General features: G+C 37.0%; 1 protein-coding gene across 1 annotated transcript; it reads left to right on the top strand.

Moving 5' to 3' along the window:
- Nucleotides 1–498: 498 nt before the first annotated feature.
- Nucleotides 499–20,312, top strand: LOC142543735 (uncharacterized). Its single transcript, XM_075651146.1, has 8 exons — nt 499–750; nt 833–878; nt 1,038–1,065; nt 1,160–1,247; nt 1,486–1,553; nt 18,244–18,313; nt 19,184–19,219; nt 20,004–20,312. The coding sequence occupies exons 1-8, from the start codon at nt 558–560 to the stop codon at nt 20,075–20,077; spliced, it is 603 nt and encodes a 200-aa protein (XP_075507261.1). The 5' UTR covers nt 499–557; the 3' UTR covers nt 20,078–20,312.
- The last annotated feature ends 597 nt before the right edge of the window (nt 20,313–20,909 follow it).

Raw genomic sequence — 20,909 nt, 5'->3', positions numbered from 1 at the left:
GGAAATAATAAATTCATGTTGTAGCCCTTCAGCCTGCTTTGCCGAGAGATGACGTTTATGGATGATTTTTATGAATTTATGTTTCTATGGGACCTCGGTAAAATCCTCTGTTTAATTTTTTTGGTATATCTTTAATAAATCTTTTTATATTTTGTAAAAGTTCCAATAAGAACCTTATATTCATTATTATTCTGAAATTTAAATTTTTCCTTTTCTTAGCTTAGTATGAGTTGAAGATGGTATATAGGCTGGAAACCAATAACCTCCATGTTTGCGAAAGCCACTAAGAAAAAATTTGGTAAACGCCCAAGTATCAAATTCACTTTGATTCTTTCCCAGCCTCAAAAAATGAATATGATTTTATAAGTACATGTATATAAATATTAAATAAAAAACCATGAATATATCATTATATAAAATTTCATAGTTTTGTAGGAACTATTAATCATTAGAATTTTAATATTTTCGTGTGCTGATGGGAGGGATATAATTGGTAATCAGAGTGAGTGAATCACAAACAAAAAATCCTGTTGCTCACTCGGCTGTCCCAGAGTGCGATGGCTACCCAATTCAGCGCCACCTTAAACTATCTTCACTCTACTCTCCTTCCGGGCATCTCAGTAGCTCCCACTCCCATTCTCAGGCAACCATTTTGCCTTATTCAGCCCACTCTCACTCTCACTCTCTCTCTCAAGCGCCGTCATAATTCTCCTTCTATGCATCATATTATCAGAGCCCATATTGCCGCAGGTTCCTACTTTTTCTATAACTTTTAAATATTTTATTTATTTCTTTGTCACCGACTGTTTGTCCAATGGTGTTTGCTCCGCAGATGACGTCCCTGATGCCCAATTTTATAAAGTCGAGGCAATTCTAAGGTCTATTTATTTCTTTTCGTGAAGCAGTAGCCTACTTCATTGTTCTTGATAATTTTTTGAGCGTTGCTTCTGTATGTTTCTATTCCTTATCAAGATTATCTGCTTTCTACTCTTTTGATCATCATTGCACCATGATCTTTTGGTAAACTTTGGATTCAGACCTTGGAGGATCCCACAGGTGTCTTCTGTAAGAATTTTACTTAGCTTACAATGTCAGTCATTGCTTTGTTGATCGAAATTTATTTGTTTTCCTAAGTATTGCTCCTGAATTTTGAATGAAGGCACTATTGAAAATGGGTATTCGTGGTGTTACGGTTTCTGATGTTCGAGGTTTTGGAGCTCAAGGTGGCTCAACTGAGAGGCAGGCAGGTAAATTATATTGTTAGGATTTTATTGTTGTTATTGTTGCTTCCCATGTACTTGTGTTGGAGATGGATCACGTCTCAGTCCTGAATGAGGCATGCTATTCTTACATTCGATTAGAAGTGTGTGTGTATATTGAATGGTTGCACATGCCACACACCGAATATATGCTTTTACATCCTATCGCTTTTGTATTGTTTGTTACTCTAAATTTCTCAACCTTCTAATATTTTCCCATCTCTAGGCTCTGAATTTTGTGAAGATAATTTTGTTGCAAAAGTTAAGATGGAGATTGTTGTTAGCAAAGATCAGGTATCTTCAGTTGGAGAAGGTTTAATAAATTTATTTCTTTATTTCAATTTACAATTTATATAAACTTTAATCATCTGTTATTTATCTATATGAAGCTTAATTTAAATCGCTGTTAGAAGCAAAAAGATCTCATATTGAATGAAGAAACCATATCTATTGAATAAGAGAGAGAGCGGTTTACAACTCTAAAAGTGAAATCTAATTACAAAAATATGTATGGAAATAAGCTTATATAGTGTTCTATGTTCACGTGTGTTATAGACACGTCATCGTACATGTACACATAGAATACATTTATTCATTCTAATACTCCTCAAGATGTGGAGCGAATGTTGTGCGCACTCATCTTGGGTAATAAAATTCGTAACCAAGCAGGATGCAAAGGTTTGGTAAACAAATCAGCTAGTTGATTACTTGAGAAAACATGATGAATTTTGATGACTCGAGCTAGCAACTTTTCCCTAACAAGATAACAATCAAGTTCTATCTGCTACTTTCATTCATGAACACTGAATTAGAAGTAATGTGAATAACAGTCCTTTAAGAAAGATACTACGAACACCACTTAACAAGTAGCGTTTGCCATGGATCGATATTCGGCCTCAGTAGAAGATCTAGACATTATGTTTGCTTCTTCGGTTTCCATGAAACCATGGAGGAAACAAGAAAAACACCAAAACCACTGATGGACCTCCATGTATCCAAGCAAGACGCACAGCCAGAGTCTGAGAAATAATTCAGTCTCCGACGAAGAACTATAGAACAACCCTTGACCAACTGTGCCTTTGATATATTGAAGCATAGAATGTGCAGCCTTCAAATATTGGGTATGTGGCTTGGAAACGAACTGACTTAGCTTGTTCACCAAATAAGACAAGTGAGGACGAGTAATTGTAAGATATAATAATCTCTCAATCAACCTCCTGTACATAGAAGGATCTGAAAGTGGCTCACCATCATCTTGACGAAGCTTCAAGTTAACATCCATAAGAGCGGATCATGGCTTACAGCCAAGGAATCCCGCATCAGTAAGTAACTGAAGTGCATAATGCGATAGTGTATTAGTTTCTTTGAATTCGCGGATTGCTCATCCGCTTTTTATGTAACACGACCATTATTATTATATAAAAGTATTGTTTCCTATCAAAAAAAAAAACTGAAATGCATAATGATGTTGAGAAATAGAGATACCTCGCGACGAACAAGCAAACTCGATGCTCAATAAATACTTCAGATTCCCAAATCATATAGAGCAAACTGAGTGTGAAGGAAAACTTTTAACTCCTCTCACCTCTGCCTCCTTAGTATCATTTCTAGCCACTCCATTGTCATCTACATACACTAACAAGGCAAGAAAAAAGACCATGAGGACAAATGAACAATGAATTATCAACCTGATATTGAAAGAAACCATTATGAAAATTTCGAAAACCATTGCCTAGATGTCTGTTTAAGGCCATACATAGACTAGCGTGATTTACAACGGCATTTTGTGGTAAAATCTCTCTTTTTCCACAATATTGAAGGCAATGACATGTATACCTCCTCGTTCAAATCACCATGTAAAAATGTATCATTCACATTGAGTTGTAATGTTGTATCAATGCCCAGTTATATGTCGCACTTAGAGCCAACAAAATCTTAACCGAAAGCAATTTTTCACCCGGGGAAAATGTTTCAAGATAATTCATGTTGAAACATAAAAGCTGCACGATGCAAAATAAGTGAAGAAAAAACAGCTTTATTTGGGATAATCCATTTGGTAGAATTGCTCTACCTTTTATAGCAATACAAGGAGAAGCACGTTGCTTGATTTTCTCAACAAATTCCTAACGAACTAAGAAAATAATCAGAGACTAACTGAGAATTAGCTACAAACTTTGACCCACTAACGTTTTACTCAGTAATAACCAAACTAACTATTACTTAAACTTAACAATTAAATAAATAAATTTATTCATTAACCGACATGTGCTGGTGTTGTATTTTAACATTCCCCCTCAGCACCAGCTCCCTTTCTTTCTATTATCCCAAGCTGCTGGCGGAAGCTTTCGAACTTGTGCCACTCTCAAGCCTTTGGTGAATAAGTCTGCAAATTGATTTTCTGTGTTAATATGCTTCAAAACAATTTCCTCTTGCATAAGTTTTTCCATGATAAAATGATAGTGCACCTACACGTGTTTAGTTCTTGCGTGAAATATTGGATTCTCTGCCAAATGTATCGCCGACTGGTTTTCACGATACAGAGGAATCGCACAATCTGTTGGTTGACACAAATCCTTCAACAATTGCATAAGCCAAGTGCTCTCTTGAGCTGCCAAAGCTGCAACTCAATACTCTGCTTCCGTTGTTGATAAAGACACAGTGGGTTGTCTTTTGCTAGACCAAGAAATTGGTCCTAATCCGAGCATAAAAACATACCATGTAGTTGAGCGTCGAGTATCATGGTCACCTCCATAATTGGCGTCACATTAACCAACCAACTTGCAATTTCCATCTTTCTTATACAAGACACCAAATTTAATAAAATATCGTTTCTTATATTAAAAAAAATTGCACTCAAACATCCCAAATTTCTTCAATAATTCTCTTAAATATTTTGCTGACAGAGAAATATTCCATCTTGATTACCATCAATTTCTAGACCGAGGAGTGTTTGAGTTGTCCAAGTTCGTTCATTTCGTTCATTTGAAAACGAACTGATAAATTCTTCTTTGTTTGAAGAATTTCGTCTTCACAATTTCCTGTTATGATTAGATCATCCATATATACTAGCACAATAGTTAGCTGCCTTCCATTATTTTTGACAAACAAACTAGAATCTGCAGATGTCATTGAATAACCATTATGAATTAGAAATTTGGCAATCTTACCGTACCAAACCCTTGGAGTTTTCTTTAACCCATAAAGCACCTTTTGTAGGTTACACACATATTTGGGATGAACTTGACTCTGGAAACCCAAAGGTTGATTCATGTAGATCTCTAAATCCAATTCGCCATGTAAAAACGCATTTTTCACATCCATTTGCCATAAGTTCCAAACTTGATTGGCTGCAAGTCCAAGTAAAAGCCGAGCATTTGTAAACTTTGCAACTGGACTAAATGTTTCATCATAGTCTAATCCATATTGTTGAGAAAAACCTCGAGCAACAAGACGAGTCTTGTGCCTCTCAATTGAACTTGCTGAGCGACGTTTTATTTTATACTCATTTGCAAGAAATAGGCTTGACATCTTTAGGCTTTGGTATGAACTCTCAAGTTTGATTTCCTCTTAATGCAACAATCTCCTCGTCCATTGCTTTTTGCCATTTCAGATTCTGAAACGCTTCATCAAATGTCTCCGGTTCTTTTTTATTAGCTTCTTCTATTATGGCAGCATTGGCATATTTAGCATTTGGCCTTCTGAATCTTGTTGATCTCCTGAGAGAAGATGATGTTTCTACTCCACGAGATTCGCCTTCTATGATTAGTTTTTCATACATACCTGTCCTCCAAGGACTTTGTGTTATGGCTTCTTGGAAATCATCACCAAAATCTGTATCATCATTTTTATCTAAGCCCAGTTGGATTTGGGAAGATTGAAAATCACCTTTAATGACATTTGAATCTGCTCGCATGTCATTTTCTAACAGCCACCACGAAGACGCTTCATCAAACACCACATTTCGAGATGTATAGCACTTTCCAGTTGTAGGATTACAACACCTCCACCCTTTTCTTTGATTGTCATTCTACAAAAATACACTTAACTTCCTTCTTGTCCATTTTGATACGTAAATGATCAGGTATAAAAACATAGTGAACACAACCACACTTGAAAATAGCTAATAGGCTTCATTTTCCACAGTAATTCAAAAGATGAATGAAAACTTAACCTTTGTTGAGGAAGATATTGATTACAAATGATGCAGTCCTCACTGCCTCTGCCCAAAACCGCTTGGCAATATTCCTTGCATGAAGCATACTTCGACATACTTCAGCCAGGTGCCTATTCTTCCTGTATGGTACTCCGTTTTGCTGCGGAGTGATCAGACATGTGAATTGATGATATATTTGACATTCTCGAAGAAAATCGCAGAACTCATGTGAAGTAAATTCACCACCATTATTGGTGCGGAAACAATGAATTCTTTTACCAATTTCTGTTTCGGCCACTTTCTTGAATTCTTTAAACTTTGAAAAAGTTTCAGATTTTCCTTCATGACATATACCCACAAGTACCTGGAAAAATCATCCATACAAGTTACCATGAATTTCATCCCACCAGTAGAGGCCTGCTTGATGGGTCCAAACACATCTGAGTGAATTAATTCTAATGGTTCCTTCACTTTAAATTTGGAATCTTCATTTGACAATTGACGAGCTTTTCCATATTGACATCCTGTGCATATTGTGTTTGTTTTTGCTTCAAGTTTGGTCAACCCCTTCACCATTGATCTTTTCATCATCTCATTTAGCTTAAAGTAACTAACACGACTTAGCCGCGTGTGCCATAAATATGTTGTCTCGTTCTTTCTTGTTTTCTTTACCAATGCAGTTTCTGCAGACATCACATAAAAATAAAATATTCGTCCATTCATCACCAGCTCATCTATAATCTCAAGGTTATGGTAGACCTTTACATCTTGTGGACCAAACAATACACAATGAGTTGTAGATGTTAATTGTGATACTGATATGAGGTTTTTTGTCATACCTGAAATGTGGTAGACATTTTGAAGTGGGACCTCATTTGCACTATTTTGAGGAGAGACTGTCGTATTACCGATGTGAGCTATGGAACTTTGATTGTTGGCTATCACCTCCACTCGGCTTCCTTCATATTCTGACAAATTTTGCAATTTGTCTTCATCAACTGTCATATGATTTGAACATCCAGAGTCAACAATGCAATCTTTTTCATAATCAATATGTTCCAAAGTTGTCGTGAGAGCCAGCTCCTCTTCCTGTGCAGCATATAATGCCTCTCCATCCCATTCATCTTCACTTTTGGAAGCAGCAGCATTACTCTCCACCAAATTTTTCTTCAAAGGAGAAGTTTTCACCATATGACCTTTCTCTCCGCAATTGTAGCACGTCGCTTCAAACTTATTGCCATAGCTGAGATTTTTCGAAGCTCCCCATGAACTAGTACTTCCTTTGCCTTGATTATCTTTTACCTTGTCAGTATTCTTTTTAGACCAACCAATTGTGTGTTGATTGGAGTTCCCTTTGTGTTTACCGGGGCAGAACTCCTCTCATTTGCTTAGCCAGTGCTTCTTGTCCAGCAAACAAATTTTCAAACTCAACAAGTGATTGTTGATTTTTCCATCCTTGTATTGCAGCAACAAAGCCCCTGTATTAAGGTCTCAAACCGTGGATAATTATTCTTTTCATCCTGGTTTCTCCAATAGAATCTCTTGGGTCCAACTCGGAAATTTCCCGGCATAAAGTCTTCACCTTGTGGAAGTACTGAAAGATTGCCATGTCGCGTTGCGCTACCGACAAAAATTAACTCTCAAGAAGTTGAAGCCTCGTGTCATTTGTCACGCCCCGGGACGGGGGTTGGTTGACACCGGCGTTGCTCTCAAATTTACATTCGAAAACAACAAGCCTCAGAAGTACAAAATTCAGAAATCAGTCTTTTATTCATAATAATCGTTGTCTGATACAAATGTTTTACAGTGGAAATGTAAAACCAGAAAATACGATGTCTGAACAGATGCAGCGGAATATAAAATATAAATCAGAACTACGAACAACGATCTTCATCACCAGCCCCAAAACTGAAATTGCTCCTCTTCTTCTAGCAACTCTTCCTCGCTCTTATCTGAGATGGGTTTGGTGGTTGAGTGATATGATTGTCACTCAGTAAGCGGGGGCGGGAATAACTCCCAGTTTTCGAAATCATTTTCATACAGAAACAGTAATACGAATAATATACAGAAATTCTTATTTTCATAACAGAAATCAGTATTCAATATTCAGTAATCAGTAATCAGTATTCAGTAATCAGAAATCAGAAGTTTAACAAGCAAGCACTGAGCACGTTCGTGAATTTCATGGCTAAACTGATATCAGTCCCCTATATGTTCTCTCCTCTAAGGGGTGATGCCAGTAATCAGTAATTAGTAATCAGTAATGTTCAGAATATATATTCCTACCATTAGTTCACTGGGTTTCAGTGCTTCAAAATTCAGATATCAGAAATCGATCATACAGAAACTTTGCTTTAAAACTTAAATCATCAAATTGGATTCAAGATACTTATACATAAGCCCACTTACAGTAATTTGCTGGAGAGTTTCGGTTGAAGTCTGGAAATAGGCTTGCTCTCGCTACTGGTTTCTATTGCCCGAAAATAAGCACTCTCTTATCTCAAATATTTCAAGTGATAACTCAAGATTTGTGTAACACCAATTCAGAGGTTTGAGGGTGTTATATATATAGGCAAAATTCTGACTGTTAGCCTCCCAATTAATGGCCATAATCTGCCATTAACAATCTTTATTCCGTGTTAAATGCTTCAGTTACAAGTCATGTGCTGAATTAGTAACTGTCTGCTGGAATTTCGTGCTGCTGCTGCTGCTGCTGGATTTTATCTGTTGTCTGCTGCTGGATTCTAATCTGCTGGAAAAATACCAGCTTCTGAAATATTTGCTTCTGCTGGAATTTTGCATTGCTGCTGGAATGCTGGAAATGCTGGAAATTCGGGTTCTCACATCCCTCCCTCCTTATGAAAAGTTTCGTCCTCGAAACTTGGCTATACATGATCCTCAAAGAGGTAAGGGTATTGTTCTCGCATATTTTCTTCCAACTCCCAAGTAGCTTCTCTTTCGGTGTGATTGGACCATTGTACTTTGACATATGGAATAGTTCGTCTTCTCAGTACTTGGTCTTTGTTATCCACAATTCGAATCGGAATCTCTTCATATTTCAGCTCTTCGTTTAAATTTCCCTCAACCAACAGTGGTCCAGCTTCAAGAATATGACTAGGATCGGAAATATATCTCCTCAGCTGCGAAACGTAGAATACATTCTGAGTTCTTGACATGTCGGGTGGAAGTGCTAATCTATAAGCAAGTGTTCCCACTTTCTCGAGGATTTCAAATGGTCCGACGTAATCTAGGATTCAGTTTCCCAGCCTTATTGAATCGGATAACACCCTTCATGGGTGACACTTTCACATGTGCCTTCTCTCCAACTTCGAATTCTACGGGTCTTCTTTTAAGGTCAGCCCAGCTTTTCTGTCGATCTTGTGCAGATTTTAATCTCTCCTTGATCACAGCAACTTTATCCACTGTTTCTTGGATCATTTCGGGTCCAACAATGGCTTTTTCCCCTACCTCATCCCAATATAGTGGCGATCGACACTTTCGTCCATACAGAGCTTCGTATAGTGCCATTTCAATACTGCTGTGGTAACTATTATTGTACGCAAACTCAATTAAGGGCAGATGTTCGCTCCAATTACCACTGAAATCTAGAGCAAATGCTCTCAGCATATCTTCTAGAGTTTGAATTGTCCTCTCTGTTTGGCCATCGGTCTGAGGGTGATATGCCGTACTAAGAGTAACCTTAGTCCCCATAGCTTGTTGAAAGCTCTTCCAAAATCGAGATGTAAATCTAGGATCTCTGTCTGATAGTATGCTAGCTGGTACTCCATGTAATCGCACGATCTCATTCATGTACAATGTGGCTAGCTTGTCCAAATTATAATTCATGCGGACAGGTAAGAAATGTGCAGATTTTGTGAGTCTATCTACGATTACCCATATTCCATCATGACCTTGTTTTGACTTGGGTAAACCAGCTACAAAATCCATGGAAATATGTTCCCATTTTCATTCCGGGATTTCTAATGGTTGAAGAAGTCCTCCAGGTCTTTGGTGTTTTGCCTTGACTTGCTGGCACACGTGACACTTGGAAACAAACATTGCCACGTCTTTCTTCATTCCATTCACCAGAAATTTTTCTTCAAATCTCTATACATCTTGGTATTGCCAGGATGAACTGAAAATTTTGACTTATGTGCTTCAGACATTACTTCCTGTCGAAGGTTATCGATGTCTGGTACACACAATCGTCCTTTCATCCACAAGATTCATTTGTTATTGATCTCAAAATCTGGTGATTTCCCTTCTTTAGTTTGCTCTTTCAATTTCATCAAAGCGGAATCTCTATCTTGACTCATCTTGATTATCTCTTGAAGACATGGTTGTGCTGAAAGTGATGTCAGGATCACCTTACTCATATTCTTTCGACTTAAAGCATCTGCTACCTTGTTGGCTTTGCCTGGATGGTAGCTTATCGTCAAGTCGTAATCCTTCATGAGTTCGATCCATCGTCTTTGTCTCATATTTAGTTCCTTTTGAGTGAACAAATATTTGAGACTTTGATGATCAGTGAAAACCTCATATTTGGCTCCATAAAGATAATGTCTCCAAATTTTTAGTGCGAATACCACTGCAGCTAGTTCGAGGTCGTGCGTTGGGTAGTTCTGTTCATACGGCTTCAACTGTCTTGACGCGTATGCTATCACCCTTCTCTCTTGCATGAGTACACATCCTAAACCTTCTTTAGATGCATCACTGTAGACGATGTAGTCCTTACCTTCCATAGGTAATACCAGCACTGGTGTGGATGTAAGCTTCTTCTTCAAAGTCTCGAAGCTTTGCTCACATTTTTCACTCCATTGAAACTTAGAGTTCTTCTGCGTGAGCTTAGTGAGGGGTATGGCTATTGAAGAGAATCCTTCAACAAATTTTCGACAATAGCCTGCTAGTCCCAAGAAGCTTCGAATTTCTGTCACATTCTTTGGTCTAGGCCAATCTGAGATTGCCTCTACTTTCTTAGGGTCCACAGATACTCCTGCTGCTGATATTATGTGTCCCAAGAATGTGACGCTCTCTAGCCAAAATTCGCATTTCTTGAACTTGGCGTATAGTTCTTTTTCTCTCAGCGTCTGGAGGGTGAGACGAAGATATTCTTTGTGGTCTTCTTCACTTGATGAATACACTAGAATGTCATCGATGAATACCACAACAAACTTGTCAAAAAATGGTTTAAACACCCTATTCATGAGATCCATGAATACTGCCGGAGCATTTGTCAATCCGAACGGCATTACCATGAACTCATAATGTCCATACCTTGTTCAGAAGGCTGTCTTCGGAATATCGTACGTCTTGACCTTGAGTTGGTGGTAGCCTGACCTTAAGTCGAGCTTGGAAAAGACCGTAGCTCCCTTGAGTTGGTCAAACAAGTCATCTATTCTTGGAAGCGGATACATGTTTTTGATATTGATCTTATTCAGTTTTCTGTAATCAATACACATTCTCATGCTTCCGTCCTTCTTCTTTACAAATAGGACAGGAGCTCCCCACGGAGATGCGCTTGGTCGGATTTGCTTCTTATCCAACAATTCTTGTAGTTGCTCTTTGAGTTCTTTCAACTCTGCCGGAGCCATTCGGTATGGTGCTTTTGAGATGGGTGTAGCATTGGGCACTAAATTAATCTCAAATTCCACTTCGCGGTCGGGAAGTTCGCTAGGGAGTTCTTCAGGAAATACATCCGGAAACTCTTGTACTACCGGAATCTCTTCTAGCGTAAGTGTGGTTTCTTTCTTTACCTCGCTTAACATAGCTAGGTAAACTTCTTCTCCAATTTTCATGGCTTTCCAAGTTTGAGAAGCAGAAAGAAGAGTCTTTCGTTCTTTTGTCTTGCCATGAAATAAAAGTTTCTCTTGGCGTGGAGCTTGGATAGTTACCGTCTTTCCATGACAGTCTACTAAAGCATGATTCTTGGCTAACCAATCCATTCCAAGAATTACGTCGAATTCCCTCATGTTTAGTTGAATCAGGTTTGCCTTGAAATTCTGATTATCTATGAGAACATCAATATCCCGATATAGAGTACGAGTTTCTAAAATTCGATTTGCGGGAGTTGCTACTCTATATGGTTCTTATAAGTTATCATGCTTAGCTTCTAACTTCTTGGCAAATCTCTTAGACATGAATGAATGCGTAGCACCACAACCAAATAACACATAAGCAGGTATATTATTGATTAGAATGGTACCAGGCTACGACATCATTTGAGTTGTCGGCCTCTTCTTGAGTGATAGCATAGACTCGAGCATTTGGCTTGTTCTCCTTAGGCTTGTTTGGAGTTGTTCCTCCTGTTGGACCATCCCTTGGATCCGGAAAAGGGCATTGAGCAATGCGGTGGCCCATCTTTCCACAACGGAAACAAGCTCCAGAATTCTTGCGGCATTCACCAGTGTGATTGAATCCACAATTTTGGCACTTGACTCCTTCTTTGCTTGATGGAGAAGAAGTGGTTCCTTTAGCTGGAGTACTGGTGAATTGATTGCTTGAAAACCTAGGCCTCTTGAATTGTTGGCCTAGATGGTATTGACTTGACTGAGGACGTTTGAGTTTGTTCTCACCTTCACGCCTCTTGATGTCATTCTCAGCCCTGATGGCGGCTCCCATCAATTCATCAAAACTGTTGGGCTCGATAACGGCAAGAGCAGATTGAATACGGCTGTTCAATCCCTTCTTGAAGCGATGCATCTTCAAGGCCTCGTCTCCCATGATGGTTGGGGAGTAAGTTCCCAATGAATGGAACGTAGACGAATACTCCACCACTGTCATGTTTGGTTCTTGAATCAAGCTTTCAAATTCTGACAGCTTCTGCACTCGAACTGCTGTCGGGAAGTACTGCTTCAGAAATGCCTCTCGGAACCTTTGCCAAGTGATAGGTCCCGCCCTTACCATAGCTGGTGATACTCCTTCCCACTATTTGGCTGCTTTATCCACAAGAAAAGGTGTAATCACATCTACCTTAATCCCTTGTGGAACCTCAAGTAGTCGAAGATTCTCCACCTCTTTCATCCAATTCTGTCCAACCTCAGGATCGGAGCTTCCATCGAAGTTTGGGACTTTTGCTCTTCGGAGAGCCTCATAATGCTGTTTCGTCCCATTCTGAGCTGGAGGTGGTGGCGGTGGCTGATTAGCATTAGGGTTGACCAACCCTTGTAGCGTGGTTGCCACAATCGTGGCTATAGCCATCAAGTCCACTTGACTGAGGCCAACAGCTAGTGGTTGCTGTGGGGGTTGTTATGCATCTTCATCATTACGGTTGTTGTTACGGTTGTTGTAACGAGGGTTGCGGTTGTTTCTCGCTGGTCTTCCGTCCATTTCCTACAATTATGAAAGTTCTAAGGTTGATGGCAGAATAGAGACTAAACAAAGGAAGCAAAATGATTGAGTAATTGCTCCAAAAATTAAATATGAAACCAATGGATAGAAATAAATTTTTATTGATTTCCCAAGAAAATGCAATTACAACGAAACATCGAAATTGAAAACAGAATTGCGAGGAACAAATGATATTACAAAGAAAACCACTACTGATGTTCTAATCTATCACTTCTCCTAATCCCAAATCCATAGGATCCTCTTCGATTTCTTCTTCTTCTTCTTGATCCTCCTCAGGTTCGTCTTGGTTGGCTATTATCGCTTGTAGGTGTTCAATATGACCATGCAGAACCGCATTCTGGTCACTAAGAACTTCAACAGTACTTTGCAACTCATGAATCTGTGCATCAGTCTGTTCACTATACTGATTATGCTGGTACACGAGTTGGTGATTTTGATCCTTGAGTATTTGGATCTTCTCAACTAGTGTATCACGTAACTCGATGAATTCTGCCACAGTCTCTTGGGAGGTTTCAAACTCTTCTTGTAGCCTGACTCCTCTCTTCTGCTTCATGCAGATAATGAGCATAACGTTGAACATCACCTCTCAAGTGTTCTGCTCGACGCTCTAATTCATCTTTGTCCAGCTCTAGGCAGTAGTTGTGTTCTTTTAGTTTCTCTAACTTCCTCTCTAAGCTTTTAATGTAGCTACTCTGGTCAGCCATTTCCTACATCCAAAACATGGAAGAGAATGTTCAGAAGTGATCTCAAAAACACAGGTCAAGTTATAGACGAATACTGGAATGAACAAAATCAGTACTGTCTATGCATTTAATCGAAGAAATAGCTCAAAAATTTTATGTCTCATAATTCCCTATCTACTGCAACTCTGATACTACTGCAATCAGTCTGCTGCTTTTCCAGCACTGTTAGAACCAGTCTGCTGCATTCCGAGTCTACTGACCCAATCTTCTGCATTCAGATCTACTGGTTCTGATTTCGGGCTACTGGTTTTGGTCTACTGATTTTTGGCCTACTGAATTTTTTATTTTTTTTTCTACTCATTTCAGTAGTCTATTACAGTAGCTTATTTTTCAGTAGTCTATTACCGTAACTTATTTTCAGTAGTCTATCTCGGTAACTTTCAGAACTTATTTTCAGAAGTCTATCAGAACTTATTATTTCTAGTTCCTCCTCCCCAGATTATGAAACCCGGTTTTGCTCTGATACCACTTCAATGTCACGCCCCGGGACGGGGGTTGGTTGACACCGACGTTGCTCTCAAATTTACATTCGAAAACAACAAGCCTCAGAAGTACAAAATTCAGAAACCAGTCTTTTATTCATAATAATCGTTGTCTGATACAAATGTTTTACAGCGGAAATGTAAAACCAGAAAATACGATGTCTGAACATATGCAGCGCAATATAAAATATAAATCAGAACTACGAACAACGATCTTCATCACCAGCCCAAAAACTGAAGTTGCTCCTCTTCTTCTAACAACTCTTCCTCGCTCTTATATGAGATGGGTTTGGTGGGTGAGTGATATGATTGTCACTCAGTAAGCGGGGGCGGGAATAACTCCCAGTTTTCGAAATCAGTTTCATACAGAAACAGTAATACGAATAATATACAGAAATTCTTATTTTCATAACAGAAATCAGAAATCAATATTCAGTATTCAGTAATCAGTATTCAGTAATCAGAAATCAGAAGTTTAACAAGCAAGCACGCATCACGTTCGTGAATTTCATGGCTAAACTGATATCAGTCCCCTATATGTTCTCTCCTCTAAGGGGTGAGGCCAGTAATCAGTAATCAGTAATGTTCAGAATATATATTCCTACCATTAGTTCACTAGGTTTCAGTGCTTCAAAATTCAGATATCAGAAATCGATCATACAGAAACTTTGCTTTAAAACATAAATCATCAAACTGGATTCAAGATACTTATACATAAGCCCACTTACACTAATTTGCTGGAGAGTTTCGGTTGAAGTCTGGAAATAGGCTTGCTCTCGCTACTGGTTTCTACTGCCCGAAAATAAGCACTCTCTTATCTCAAATATTTCAAGTGATAACTCAAGATTTGTGTAACACCAATTCAGAGGTTTGAGGGTGTTATATATAGGCAAAATTCTGACTCTTAGCCTCCCAATTAATGGCCATAATCTGCCATTAACAATCTTTATTCCGTGTTAAATGCTTCAGTTACAAGTCATGGGCTGAATTAGTAACTGTCTGCTGGAATTTCGTGCTGCTGCTGGATTTTATCTGTTGTCTGCTGCTGGATTCTAATCTGCTGGAAAAATACCAGCTTCTGAAATATTAGCTTCTGCTGGAATTTTGCATTGCTGCTGGAATGCTGGAAATGCTGGAAATTCGGGTTCTCACATCATTTTTCTTGGAGAATAGAGTGGCGAATCCCAAGCTTCTTTGGGAGTTATGGCATCCTTAATATGCTCTAATACATCTTCTTCGACCATAGTCTTAAAACATTGTCTTGTCTGCTTTTATCTTGCACTTTCTCAATGTACCATGTGCATCCTCTGCTTCTGGTTGCGTAACTTCTCTTCCGTTGACAACCTCCTTCAAGTCTTGGCCTTGCATGTAAGACATCGTATAGGTAGACCAAATATTGTAACTTTGATTGTTGAGCTTCTTGGTGTCACCAAGAACTTGAAGATCGCTCATCTTGCCAATAAAAATTTAAAGAAAATAAGTTTGTAGCCAGCAATTGCCTGGCTCTTGATACCACAATATTGAAAAATAAAAGTGGCACGATGCAAAATAAGTGGAGAGAAAACAACTTTATTTGGGATAATTCGTTGGGTGGAATTTCTCTACCTTTTATAGGCATACAAGGAGATGCACGTTGCTTGATTCTCTTAACAAATTCCTAACAAACAAAGAAAAAAATCTGAGACTAACTAAGAATTAGCTACAGAGACCCACTAACATTTGACTCAGTAATAACCAAACTAACTATATTTATGCTAATAATCCAACCCTTCTTGTTGTGTATAACCGTTAGCTACTGGTTGTGCTTATAACGATGCAATGTTGCATCAGCCAAAAGTTTAGCTTTATAAACCCATTTACTGATTTACATCCCATTGTAGTCTCCCCCGGCTGCAAAATTGCTTTCAATTAAGATTTTGTTGATTCTTGTTGTGTATAACCATTAGCTACTGGTTGTGCTTATAATGATGCAATGTTCCAAATAACCAAATGTTTACCTTTATAAACCCATTTACATCCCATTGGTGTCTCTCCCGGTGGCAAAGACACAGTACTCCACGTACATTCCTTTCCAAAGCTCGCAACTCCTCTGTGATGACCTGTTGCCACTTAGGTATTGCGGCAACTTGAGAGTAATGTTGTGGTTTAAAACAGAGAAAACATGATGAACAAAGGCTTTATATGAATTAGACAATTTGTTAGAGCTTAGGATTGTGGTAAGTGAATGTGCAGTAGAAGATTTGAGCATAGAATTAATGGCATAACACTGATAGTCACGTAAGCAAGCAGGCTTTATATGTGCACTCTGTGATCTACAGATTTTGGACACACAAAGGCGCCATCATGGGATGAATCAATTGCATTTGGGACTGAAATTTTATAAGCTGGAAAAACACTTAGAAAATGTATCATTATTGCTCGAATAGTCGAATGGAGTGGATTTTCTTTGAAAGGAAAGATATTTCATGGAATACCTCATTCCTTGATATGTAAACCTCATTATTGTCAAAATCTAGTAATTTATAACCTTTTTAGCGTGATGGATAACCAAGAAAAACTGATTTAACAACTCAAGGTGAAAATTTTGTTCGGTGAGACACAAGAGTAGAGCCTTAACAAATGCATCCACTATTTCATAGATCCACATGTACACACACTCATAGGCTAAGAATGCTTTAGTTCATCCCAAAATGTCCTCAATCGAGTGTAATAGACACTTACATCCGTCAAACCTTGATGCAAAACAGTTAATAGCTTCTTAATTTGAAAATTTTGTGGAGAATTGTTCTTATGAAATTGATCTCGCAAATCGATCCACATCTCACAAGCCATAGGTATATACATTAGGCTATTTGCAATGTTTCGGGAAACCGAATTCAAAATCCATGAAATTACCATGCTATTGCAGTGCATCTAAGCTCCTCATACAGGAAATCACGAGATGTTGCTTGATCAATTGTGCGATCAACAAAGTCTTGTGTGTTTTTGGCAGTTAACGCCACCGTTACAGCTCAACTACACGTATTGTAATTAGATCAAGTAAGCTGATGAGAAACCAATTCAAGACCGGGATGATTTCCATTTGGGAGGTAAAAGGACTACTCGAGTCTTCAAAATTGACTTGATTACTCTGACTGGTTGAAGCTTGAGTAGGCACTTCATTTCCCTTCGCCATTGAAAAAAATCATAATCACACCACTCCGTTAGCACTCTGATACCATATTAGAAGCAAAAAGATCTCATATTGAATGAAGAAATCATATATGTTGGATATGAGAGAGAATGGTTTACAACTCTAAAAGTGAATACTATCTAATTTCCAAAAATATGTATGGAAATAAGCCTACATAGTATTCTACGTGCACAGGTGTTAAATTTACACTTTAATGTATGTAAATCTTGAAAACAGATTCCCAAAAAAATTTGATAGCAGACGACTCGGTTTTTGCATGAATTATACCTTTAAAAAGATAAATAGCAATAGATAATTATACTAACTTTTTTATTTTTTGTCGTTGGTGTTGTTTTTTATAATATTAATAATAATATGTATTTTATTATCGTTGGGAATGATATTATTCTCGTGTCACATAATTGTTTCCGTGACTATCTTCTGTTTATTATTATCATTATTATTTTAGCTTATTTTTGTTTCAGTAACTTATTTATTGTCATTAAATTTTTTTATATTTTTAAAAAAATTATTTTTACCGGTCTTTCTTTAATTAACTTATATTATATTTTTATGATAAATATAATTAGATATGTAATTCTAATTGTTACTAATATTATTAATTTATATTTCATATTATTTATATTTATATTTAAGATTGTATAAGATTTAATGATGAAGCCTATTTTTAATGATAGGGATTTAACATAGGCGACGACAAATGATTTGTCTACTTTAATCAAATGTATTCATTTTTTTGTAATTTATAAATTTAATTGGTTTAAGTATGTTGTTAGTTTATGAGGTTACAAAAATTTTAAAGTTTTGAATTGTTAAACAGAAAAATGACGGTAGTAGATTGTTATCTTCCTTTGAGCGTTATCTCAATGGTATAAACATTTTTGTTATAATAATTTTTTATAGTAGTATTTAAATATATTGATTACATTATATCAAAAATTTAAATAACTATTCAAACGCTCATATTTACTAAAATTAATCATTAATTACATAATAACACATTGTGCATCGCATGGATGATATACTAGTTTGTTCATTCTAATAATGACTCCTCCTGATTGCTTAGGTTGAAGCGGTAATTGAAAAGATAATGGAGGAGGCTAGGACAGGAGAGATTGGTGATGGCAAGATTTTCTGTAAGATAAGAAATTACCTCTGTTGTCAATGACTCAATTGATAAACTTGTTTTGGTTAGTGTAACCTTTTTTCACAAACTTGAGGCCCCTGCCATTATGCGGCAGTTTCCTTGTGGATGTTTCACTTATATGTTTTGTGCTATATCTCATAATATATTATCGCTACAATAGACTAAAGAATTTTTTGTTATTCTCCTTTATTCTTCGTTTTTAGTCACAGTTTCTCGCTATAAATGATGCTACTTATTTGTCACTTCTATATATCTTTTTCAAGAGCACTCATTTATGGCTTTTTACTGAGAAGTAAAATAGGTGAGTACTTTAATTTTGTTTATAGCTTAGGCTTACCTTAGCTTTATCCTTATGAAAAGATATTCATTCAAATTAGGAAATTAGAGTTCCCGTGAACTAAACTTTTACGAGCTTAAACTGAGTACAAGAAATAGTTCGTTAGATGTGGTTTTTTTCGTCTTTAATTGAACAATGTGGGGTTCTATTGATGCATACTGATGTGTGATTCAAATTAATCGATGTTACAAATTTGATCGTATGATTTTTCCTTTTTCTATTTGTGTCTTCCATGCTTCAGTGATTTTAGAGCGTACATAATGTCTATTTGAAAAAATCATGATATAATTTCCATATTTTTGTATTTTGGCTGGCCTCGTGTGGTTGTGTCTATTTAGCTTTAAAAGAGAGGGGATCATGAGAGATTGCTTGTGGGTTGTTTAATCTTCTGCAAGTATCTACCTAGTTTCTACCCATCAATTTCATAGAAAAGTGAAAGTGGTCATCGTTCTGCCTCTTTTTCCAACTCCCATGGTGCACAATTGCTTAATTTTCAAATTGTGTTATTGATTGTGGGTGCAGTGGTTCCAGTATCAGACGTAATTAGAGTTCGCACTGGTATGTGAGCTTCAACATTCTGTTGGTTTTTATATGGATGTATCTGTCCGTATTCTTACTGTACATTTAATTTAGCAAGAGCCTATCAGTAAAGCCGTGTCTGAGATTTTGAGTCTTGAGTGTACGGAGTCGATCTTAAAAAATTGTGTCTGTCGTATTTAATTTATTATTTTTAATTAATGATAGTTTTCAAAAACTAAGCGTGTTGAGTATATACTTAAATATAAAAGATAAATAATGAGTATTAATCAAAATTCAGAAAATTTCTTCACTTTTTTCTTTGTAAGTGTCAGTGGTTGTACAAATTGCATTGAATTCGCAAGTCTAATCCTTTTATTGCTAAATAATAATTTTTTTTACTCCTCTCAAAATCGAGCCTGATGGGTCGTCGCCTCTTGGACGTCACCTCAGGTCCGGGCTATGCCTATCAGAGTAATCAATTTTCATCTCTATGATGTCTTTTTTTGTTTCTTAAATATATCTTCCTATATTATATGTATTCTTCATCAGTATCTTAATTTCTTCCATTTTTGTTTTTGATGTTCCTTGTGATTTGCTATGTCATTGCTCCAGTAATACTTTGTGAAGCATTCAGTCTATCTTATAACTACTAATTGTTTGAAATGATTTTTTCCGAAATGTTACTTGGTCTAATAATGTATATAATACATTGAATTTGAATATTTAAAGAAATCTGCATGTTCAGTTTTAGTATCAGTTAAGGAATTACGAGTTCTCTCTTTGCTAGAAAGAAAAGGAATTATAATTTTTGTTTGTTTTTCAGGTGAACGGGGATTGATGGCTGAAAGAATGTCCGGAGGGAGGGCGGAAATGTTCCCCTCCTCCGCATCTGCTTAACATTGCCTCACCCACATGAGTCTGTCTCTCTTAACGTTGTTCATGTTTGGTTTTACTCGCGTATGCTACTTCTTGACTTTGTTGCTTTGCTAATTTGAATATTGTATGATTAGTTTTAGTGGGGATTTAAGTTTCCAAATCACCAACTAGGAGAGAAAGAAGGAATCGGTTTATAATTATCACAATGAAGACAGATATCATATAATCACATTCTTGCACAGTGCTAATTGACGAATTCTGTGAACAAAATTTATACACATTTTTCGCAAAACTTGTTTCGGAAAAAAAAAAAAAAAAAACCTAATGCATCATTACTCCCTTGGTAATGTCTGGACAAATTACATAAATTCCAGCACTGGAAACCTTCAGTTTTCTTTTCTTTTTTAATCGATCTGAAGGGCAAAATGTCGGTTTTCCTCCTGGACTGATTGTGTGTGATGATTATTTCTTTAGAAAAACACACACACAATAGGGCTTTTTAAAAAAATTGCCCCCTTTATGCTTCAACTAAAATCTTCATTCATAGCTATTACCTTCTCTAGATTTAACTTCACGTGTATAGACTACGATCGCATCTAGATTTAGATTGGGATGAACATGCTTTTCCTCCTTTGGGATTTTGTCTGCAAAGTCTGAATACTTTGGTTATCTAACATTTTTCTATATAAAAGCATGAATAAAAATCACAAATACGTTTTCACTTTAGGGTCTGTATATTTCTCGATTTTTTCTTATCTCTTTAAGTCTTTATCTTGATTTTGTTTTTACCTCAAAACCCTTGGTAATGCATGGCTCCTGAATTTTTCTATTTCTTTATTAGGTTTCCTGGTTT

The sequence above is a fragment of the Primulina tabacum genome, chromosome 4 (assembly GCF_025594145.1).
Source record: "Primulina tabacum isolate GXHZ01 chromosome 4, ASM2559414v2, whole genome shotgun sequence".
Taxonomy (NCBI): Eukaryota; Viridiplantae; Streptophyta; class Magnoliopsida; order Lamiales; family Gesneriaceae; genus Primulina; species Primulina tabacum.
The sequence above is the reverse complement of the archived record's forward strand: the minus strand, read 5'-3'. Positions and strand labels throughout refer to the sequence as shown.

What these genes read in the sequence shown, in the direction of transcription:
- LOC142543735 (XM_075651146.1), top strand. Translation starts at nt 558, where the DNA reads ATGGCTACCCAATTCAGCGCCACCTTAAACTATCTTCACTCTACTCTC. An exon ending in TTGTTGTTAGCAAAGATCAG is followed by an intron (nt 1,554 to 18,243) that starts GTATCTTCAGTT and finishes CTGATTGCTTAG; the next exon opens with GTTGAAGCGGTAATTGAAAA. An exon ending in CGTAATTAGAGTTCGCACTG is followed by an intron (nt 19,220 to 20,003) that starts GTATGTGAGCTT and finishes TTTGTTTTTCAG; the next exon opens with GTGAACGGGGATTGATGGCT.